Source organism: Amblyomma mixtum, chromosome 2, assembly GCF_055824585.1.
Source record: "Amblyomma mixtum isolate Tamu chromosome 2, ASM5582458v1, whole genome shotgun sequence".
NCBI lineage: Eukaryota > Metazoa > Arthropoda > Arachnida > Ixodida > Ixodidae > Amblyomma > Amblyomma mixtum.
Genome location: NC_143013.1, coordinates 42,369,149 through 42,378,169, shown reverse-complemented (window position 1 = coordinate 42,378,169; position 9,021 = coordinate 42,369,149). Strand labels below are relative to the sequence as shown.

Sequence of the window (9,021 nt, the reverse complement as noted above, 5' to 3'; positions counted from 1 at the left end):
TCTGCATATATGGGCATTAACCCATTACCTATCGCGCCGTACAGTTGAGGCCGAGCGGGGGCCGAGGTACGGAGGCGACTGCCTTCACGAAATTAGCGCGCAGATCAGAGGAGTTGAGGCGGCGTCGCGGCGGCGGCCACGTAGAGCCATGCAGAGGTAGAATTTCCAGCAGCGCGGCATCGGGTACCATCACGCTGCGCGGCGACTGCGTCCACAAAGCGAGAGGGCGGGTTTACGCCTTCTCACACGTAAGCAGTCGTAAGTGTCTCTGCCGACTTGAGAGCGAGAGCACTACTTCATGAGGCCAAACCAGCTCACCGAGTTTGTGTGAAGTTCGACCTCTAGGGTGACTTTGGTCAAACCTTTAAACCAATAGATAAATGAATATTTCCTTGATTGGAATTGAACTCGAGACGGCGCGAACAAATCAGCTTCGCTCGCCACTGCAAGAGAGCACTATGATATCGCCGCAGCCGACCACGCCTCGTGTTACACTGCAACACATTGATGATGATGATGATGTCCTCAGGCTGAATGGCAACACATTGTCGCGTTGTGCATTGCACAACGTCGTCTTCATCAGCTAACACCGAAGTGAAAGCGTCATGAAAATAAACGCGAACAGTGACGTGCCAGGGCTCCGCTCGGAGCGCGTTTCTTTCCAACGCCCCCGTACAATGAGCCCACCAGGCTAAACACATGTATTAGCCCGTCTATTCAGTGTAACGACGTTAAAACCCTACCACGTTTTGTGTTATTGAATGGAGGGGAAATATGTGAAGCGTGTTCAAGCTGATGTTATAAACAAGGATCTAAAAAGAAATTTTTGCATGCTGCAGAAATTATCAGCCTTGCTGTTGGCGTTTTAAGTAGGTGCATTTATAATTGAAACTAATTCAGGCAACTTATCCAATTTAACGAAGTAGTTTTTAAACCACTGGACACATCACAAGAGGTTGAGTCGAGAGCTACATGACATCATTTAAATACCGAATTCAATGAGGCTAGGGAAGGCAGACGCACTGCATAAGAACCGTGCCTTAATCGATTATTCGAAGGAGCACCAGGGTGCCTTCAGAGGGAAATATTCAGTACATTGACTGCAGAATACACAGCACACCTCAAAACAACGAATTGCACCTCCTCATAAAACTAATAAAATCTCAAAAACGTACTTCCTTCAGTCAAGGAGGTACGAGCTAGGACACAACATGCTTCAATTCAGTGTCTTTGCCCAAACTGTACTCAGCACTCAATAAGGAGATTCATCAACGAAATATTTCATTACCAAAGAATGCGTTGTGCAACATCAGCAGCCTTTTTTTTATTTAAACTGAGTGGTCATTTTGGGAACAGTGAATGCGTGAGGTGGAAAATGTTCGCCGCAGCAAGCGATTATTCTTTCAACACCCCGCGCTTAGTAGCGCCCCGTAACGGCCGTTCACAAGCGACGGCCAGGCTCGCATAGCTGGGCTTGCTACGAGGGCGTGCGAAAAGACGTAACCTTATCTGCTCCTGGTTCTTCCAGCTTTTTTCCGAGGATCGAATTAATAAAAAAATCAGAACAGGTTATATATTTGGAAAGTCACCATACATAGTTTTTTTTTTTTTAGGCCATCACTTCGTGTGTCGCCAGCGCTGAATTGGCTAATAATTATGAATTAAGTGTTTAGTTAGTTAATCATTCTGAATTACACAAGTGAAAAGCAAATAATACTGATATTTGCTCTAGACAGCTTCAAACAAGGCTGTTTAAGTTCCATTCGCTGAACGTATGACCCAATTTTTTTTATCCTTCGCTCACATTTAGCATGGTGTACGTTGTATGCACGCATGCAAGTACACCCGCACGCGCATGCTAATAGGCCTGGAGTAACTTGGAAGTGAAAGAAAACATTGTGAATAATTTTATTTTATTACTTAGTAGCATAGCGTAATGTACCTACATTCGACAGATTGTTACAACGGGCCTCTAACGACTGGTCGGCCCACACAGTACTCGCACAGTTAACGGCTGTTCCTCAGTGCCTTCATTTTATTTCTAGTATCTCACGTCCTAACGTACAAGCAGATAGTGTGATGCACAGAGTTTCATACACATGCAAGCAAGGAATTTAATTTGTACTCCTGCTTTGAGAGGCCCGACCATTCAAGTGTATGCAGACCCGTGATCCACCTGCGAAATGAGTTAGACTAAATCACCTTGTTTGTCGCATACATAGCATTATCCAAAAAACTGTGCCCACTCTTGCTCGTAATAATACGACGTTGACGATGCAAAATACGATGCAAACGATGTTGACGATGCAAAACGAGCGTCACTATTTCATGCTGGTGCTATCTCTCCTAGTGAAATACAGCCTGCATTACGGAGTGATTTGTTACTGACTGGGGCAGTGGCGGCTTTGTACGGGCAGGCTCTTGGCGGATCGCTGCGAGGGAGAAAGAGGCAGCAAATATTTCCGGTATTCCAACTATGTTTATACAGCAAACAAAAGTGAGTCGCATGGAGCCAGCTGGCAAACGTATAACTGGGTGACAGAAAAGCATGATCGAAGCTGTCGTATCGAGGCTGAAAGCATTCATTATCATTAAAAAAAAATAACAAGCCCCGCGCACGAGTGGAGTGTACTCCGCAAAATTTAGAGCTCACAAACGGTATAAGTAACACAACCTTTGCCCCCGGGTTGCATCCTTGACCGTGCTCTCTCGCATAACAAGTTGCCTGCCCAAGGCATGCACCCCAGAAGACGTCGCTATCGATAATACTGGCATCCGCATGCAACCCCCCCCCCCCCCCCCCTTGTCTCGCGTCCACAGTGAAGCGGCTTAGATCAGGTAAGCGCCATGAGATCGCTGAAAACAAGAACACAAAAACTAAGACTGAGAGGTGCGGGAAGCAAGCGGTAGTTTGTGGGGAGGAGAATTGGGGGGGGGGGGGGATGAGTTGGTCAATGATGGAGCGTCCCTCGGCCAGCCTTGTCGGCTACTCGCCAGCAGTATACGTCTCGCAGCAGCCGTTTGGCGGCTGCCGCATAGAACCCGTAGCGAATGGTTGTTGGTGCGTGTCGTTTCGCTCACCGACGAAAGGAGGGTGGGCAGCATCGGAGAAAGGGCTTTTCCGCGCAGAAAGCGCAACCGAAGGCGGCGGCAGCGGGGGGTTAGAGGGGGTGAGGGCGGCTAAGGTTAGCGGTGTGAGCGCGGTGTACGTCTGTGCAGCGCGCTGCTGCTAAGGCCGGCGACGAGGTGTGCGGCGCGATGTAGGACAGCGGAAGCTGATTGGCGGTGGAAAGAGCGCGCCGCTGGCCGGCTGAAGCCCTATAAGAACGGAGATGAGCCACGCTGGGGACTCATCCGCCACTCGCCTCCCGTTGCCCACCCAGTGCCGGACTTCCACCGACAGCCTAACCATGCACAAGGTGAGATGCAGAGGCACGCTCCATGGATTTTGTACGCCGTGTCTCCCGGACCCTGCTTTCCGGCGACTGATGGCTTCGGACTCCAGTGGCCCCAACCCTTTCCTTTCGCGCCATTGTATTCTCCCTCCCTCCCCCACCGTCCCCTCCCCTTCTCCACCCGTTAATTGCGGCGCGATACTCATGCGCAGTAATTACTCCTTTCGGCAGCTTGTCACTAATTGTCAACGCTGAATTCACTGGAGATGGTCTTCTCAGATAAGTCGGCTGCCTCACCAAAGCGTCACCTGGTTTAGCTTTGTTGCGATGAATCGTCGCTGCAGCAACCTCATTCAATATTTTCCTCTTATTTAGATTATTGCCCTCATGCGTCCCGCTCAATACCGCTTTTTTTAAGCCCCATTTCCTGGAAAATAATTTTTATTCTATTCACACCTTCGCGTATGTTTCCATTGAGTGTTCAATAGAGGTTTTATGAAAAATTATATTGCCAGTATGGCGTCAGTTAACAATCCATATGTCGTTTTATTTTGAGGTATATGCCGTGTTTCCTAGGTCGCGTCACAGGCTCTTATAAACCAAGTTCGTGAATTTGACAGCTGTGAAATACAGATTGCGTTGTGCAAGCTGTAAAATACGTTACTTGGTTCAAAAGCTTCAGTGACCTTCTTTCAACTGATTTTTTTTATTCTACACGGCTCGTTAAAACTAGGCCAGTGTATATTCAGGGCCTTGGTGGGCATCTGGGTCATGCCAAAGGAAACTGATTATTGGCTAATGCTCGTGAATGCTTCTATTTCAGTTCGTCATCCTCCTGGCATGCATCTGCGTCGCCGTAAGTTCACCTGCTCTCATTCTTTACGACATGCGTGTAACCATAACCCCTTGTATCGACTCAGAAACATTTGTAGAGAAGTTTCCATCGCGATCAACGAATATGAGGCGAGGAGAATTAGTCTGACGCTTTAAATAATATAGGTACAGCGCAGAACATAATGTTAAGCCAAAGAAGATTAGTTTAAAGTAAAATTAATGCAATACCTCCAAGACCTTTTCCAAAGCGGAAATCTTGCGGCTGCATGCTTAACTAGATGAGGTCAGAAATGTTGTTAAGTCGCCTTGGCGCGTAAACATGAACGCATGTTCCAGTTACGTGACTCATGTAGTTTGCCCCAAGGAAGCGACTGGTTCGCAACAGAACCGTTATGGTGAAAAATAAGGACACTGAAATAGAAGTTTAGTGAACAAAAGGAAGGCGGGGAGAAAGAGCGTAGTCACACAGAATGGAGCAAGTTAAAGCGTAGAACAAGAGCTAAACTTCGGAGTAAACGCGAGAGCAAGAAAAGTAAAACGCCTCTTCAGGGCAGACCTTGCACTGCAGCAACAAATGGTGTCTAAAGACACCACCTGTAGCTGCAGGATGGCCATAGACCGTTAGTATGCAAGACATGTCAAACCGGTCCTTGCTTTTCTCGGGAGAGTAAGAGACACCTCCTCTAGGTATACAGCCGGCAACAGCAAAAGAAAACCAGAAGGTGCTTACGCAAACAGGGACGCTGTAGAAGCACTAAAGACAGGTGAAAAGGGCGCATACTGCCAGTCCTCATGAATATATATATTTAAGCAAGGCATCAGCATTGATTTGTGCGTCATACCCATTTCCTCCTTCGGCAGGAGCCTAGATTCATTTTCTAGTTTCATGTTTTCGCAAATTCGAATTGTAGAGGATCGTTGCATTGCAATTACCTTTGCTCACCGCCAAGGTGTACGAGCGATGAGACATATTCATGAGACGACCGCGAAGCATTCTGGGTCAGAACGTTCGCTCAAAAATGCTGTGCCTCCATGCAGGCCGCTCAGCGGGGCCTCGCTCCGGTGGAGAACTACCCGCCGATCCCGTACTCCTTCAACTACGCCAACCAGGATGCCGAAGGCACGCACACGCACGAGGAGAGCGGAGACGGCAGCGGACGCGTCCAGGGCCGCTACACCCTCTCGCTGGCTGACGGCCGCACCCGCACCGTCACCTACACGGCCGACGAGAACGGCTACCGCGCCGAGATCGTCACCAACGAGCAGGGCACCGAGTCCAAGAACCCCGCCGACGTCGTCATCCAGTCGAGCGCCCTTCCTGGACCCGAGGCCGCCATCGCCAACGAGCCCAACCGCGTCAGGGGCTAAACCTGCTCTGAGACAGCTACGTCGCTGATCACCTCCGCTTCAATGTTGTGTGACTCCGTGTTGGGTTGCGGAAAATCCGACGCCTGTATAGCACTCGGAACTCGATTGCTTCTAGGTGTTGTAAATTTTTCTTCCTGCTCCTCTGTCTGTCCCCTCCCGCAAAGTCCCGTCCCATCGTCCTTGTGGTTTTGGCATGTTTCTTGTTGTCCTTGTGTAGCCGTCTCATGTGGGTAGGTGTCCGTTTCGTCTCCGTTTGTCTGCGTCTCTGTCAGCACTGTGTCAACCCTTTTTTGTACGTCAGAACCTCCGTCTTAGGATTAAAGAAAGCGCTCCTTAAAGTGGTACTGCAATGTAGGCCACGCACCTGTGACCGCTTTGCGTGCCTCGCTATGGAAGCTGGTCGCTGCAGCCGCTGGTATACGGCCTCGCGTCCTGGGAGTGTGCTCCCCCTCTTAAGCGGGATCTCGTGTGGCATCTCTTTCTTCCGTTCCTAGTTCAGATCGTTTAGCCTCCTCATCGACTCGTGCGGACCATGTGTCGCGCATGTGCCAGCCACAAGTGTCTGCCCTCGCGTCCCGTGTCACCTCGTCATCGCCGCCTCCTCGGCGTGTTGCTCCTCCGTGCGCTTTCCCAGTGGAAAAGTAGCTGTCCGGTGTAATGAACTTTGGTTGCATATTTTATGTAAACGCGTGCTCAATAAACAATGGTGCTCGTGTTTTGGCTCATTAAGTGTTGTGAGTGAACAATTGCTGCCCTTGTTCTGCTGGAAGGTGCCTAACGGCGGAAACAAACGCAGGGGTTCATAACACAATACAGTAGTAAGGTTAGGATGGTCAGTAGGAAGACACTTCTGTCGAAGGTAAAGTGCACTGGGAAAAAGAAACAAGAAACCAAACAGATACAGCAGCAACAGGATTCAGGACAAATTAAAGATACACAACCTGCTCTGCCCTCTTAAACGGCAGAGTACGCTTAAAGGCCTGTAGTTTTGGAGCGACACACTCTTTCTGCGATACACACTACTTTCTACGCTGTTGACTCTCTCTGGCTAAGGCCAGCATTATTGCGATCATTAGCGCTCCAATTTCTGGTTCATAAAGTGGCCTGTATTATCACGAACATTCGCAACCTAATTTCTTCTTGATAAACCTGCCTTGAGTCATTCAGAAAAGGGGTATTTGGCTACCAGGAAGCTGTGAAAAATGAGCATTAACTGCCATTTTTTCTGACCCTGCGGACACTGCTGACAGTATACTTTCCGCTAGCCCGGTATAAAAATTATGCGCGTCCTTTAAGGCCATGCACCTGTGGGTACAAAAGTGATCGAATTAAGTGTCATGGCATTCGGAACAAGTGGCAATGAGAGTTGCATGTCAGACACCGTAGAAGTGAGCGTGCTCCTTTTGAAAATCACTAGGGTAAGGGTGTGGGTAAGTGCTCGTGTGTCCTCTCTCGTCTTTGTGCTTGACTGTTTTAAGTTGCCCTGTATATTTTTATTCCTTCTGAAAAGTCGGTGTTCATGGTTGATTCTACGCTCTTTATGCAACGAAACGTCTACGGTAAACAAAAAACAAAAACTTTTCCTGAAAGCATTCGCTGTCGTCAGCAAGATAAAAACGCAAGAACTCATTAGCGGACACGTAGTACACATTCTTTGCCAGTTGAGCCAATGTTGATGCCCCATTTCAGCCGGTCTGAGCAGAATCATCGTACCCTCCCTCCCGCTTAAGGCTGCTTAACCTGCACGGACCAAGCGTGTGGGTTAGACTAGTTCTAACGAGACTGCGTGAAAGGCCCCGTTCACGATCAAACTGCTGATCGTGGCAAGTGGCAGTTAAATTAATGATTGGTCGCTCGAAAAGAGCAACCTGGGGCGCACAAGGCCCACTGCTGGGAGCACGTCCCATCGCAGGGCAGTGGCGCATTGCTTAACCGCTGCACCACTGCGCCCAGGAATGGTATGAGGACTCCCAGGGATGTATGAATGTAAAGTAGAGAATAACCTTCTGCATATATAGGAATTAGCTAATTACGCTATTGCGTCATACCCTTAAGGCGGAGTTTAAGCGTTCCCTGCAATTTTTTAAATATGACAGTCGGCACAAATTTCATGCCGATTTATGTGAAAGAGCCACTACAGAGGCGCCTTGTAAATTACAGCCACCAAACAGGGATCATCTCAGTTCTGAAGCTCGGGCAGAACGTTCCAGAAGGCATATTTCCTGAACGAACCTCATTCAGTTCGTTTACTTCTGTTGGCAGCTACCAGCTACGATGTCAGCGCTAATAGCTAGCATGCAATAGAAGTGCCCGGCTCTAGTAACAAAGGCATAAGGGATGAACACAAAATGGTCAAAAAGATTAATCTGAAAAATATAGCCACAGAATATGGTCCCATTTTCCCGTGAGCAGCAGCATTCAAAGCCGATGATGCTCAGTGACTTGGTCCTCTCTAAACATGACAAATGTGGCCGACGTTATCAAAACAATCGCACTGCTATGGAAGCTTATCGATGAGGTAGATCCAGCAACGTAAACGCGTGCGTCAGTACTACACGGGTCATGAAAAGCCGGAACTGCTGCATCCAAGGGCAAGCAATGTTTGGCTTTCTTCTCGAAGGCCCGGAATGCATGGAAGAGTCACTCGAGGCTGCTTCTGGTATCATGGAGGAAAAAATAGTGTCTGCGGTCGTAAGCCTTGACAAAAGGCTACTAGGAGCGATTGTGGGACGAGCCACTGTCGCTGATGCTACCACTTTGGATCCAGCCGTCCACTTCGCTCTATGCGAGCGGAGGCCAAACCGAGGATCGCTATTATGGGCTGGTTAAGAGACGGGATATGGAAGGCTACGGGGCTTGATAACAGTACTACGCCTGCCCCACGGTGGTGAATGCAGTAGCTTTTCCGACGAACAGACTGCCTGGGATGCTACCAATTTTAACAGCGCTCGTGAGAAAAACTCTGACCGAACTTTTTATCTGGAATAGCCGTTCATTAGGTTCGGAAACAGGTGAATTATTCAGAAACGGGGAACCTGCATATGTTCCTGCCTTGCTTTCGTTTCCAATCATCTTCTTCTGGCCTCTTCTACAGGAATTTTTCCCTCAGACCTGGAGAAACTGGTGCCGCAAGACTACACTGCCAATAGCTTCTGTGCGGTGACACAGTCATCTTCGACCTTGACGTCACGACATTGAATCGACCGGAGGAGAAATTTTAAATCCACCCTTCGGCAACGAAAGCGTCTGTTGCTGTCGGAGAAACGTCAACTCTGCCAGAAAGAGGCTCAGAATCGGCTTTTACTAAAAGCAGAAGGTGCAAGGAGTTGTCATTTGTTTCTTTAAGGACAGCAGAGCACACGGCGGGTACCGATGGGAGAGCAAACTCTTCCTCCGACGCTGCCGACTCCTTTTGGCAATAGGA

General features: G+C 48.8%; 1 protein-coding gene across 1 annotated transcript; it reads left to right on the top strand.

Moving 5' to 3' along the window:
* The first annotated feature begins 3,160 nt into the window (after positions 1-3,160).
* LOC149359132 (cuticle protein 10.9-like) lies at positions 3,161-6,322 on the top strand. Its single transcript, XM_089571373.1, has 3 exons — positions 3,161-3,419; positions 4,219-4,251; positions 5,268-6,322. The coding sequence occupies exons 1-3, from the start codon at positions 3,333-3,335 to the stop codon at positions 5,595-5,597; spliced, it is 450 nt and encodes a 149-aa protein (XP_089427499.1). The 5' UTR covers positions 3,161-3,332; the 3' UTR covers positions 5,598-6,322.
* Positions 6,323-9,021: the final 2,699 nt, after the last annotated feature.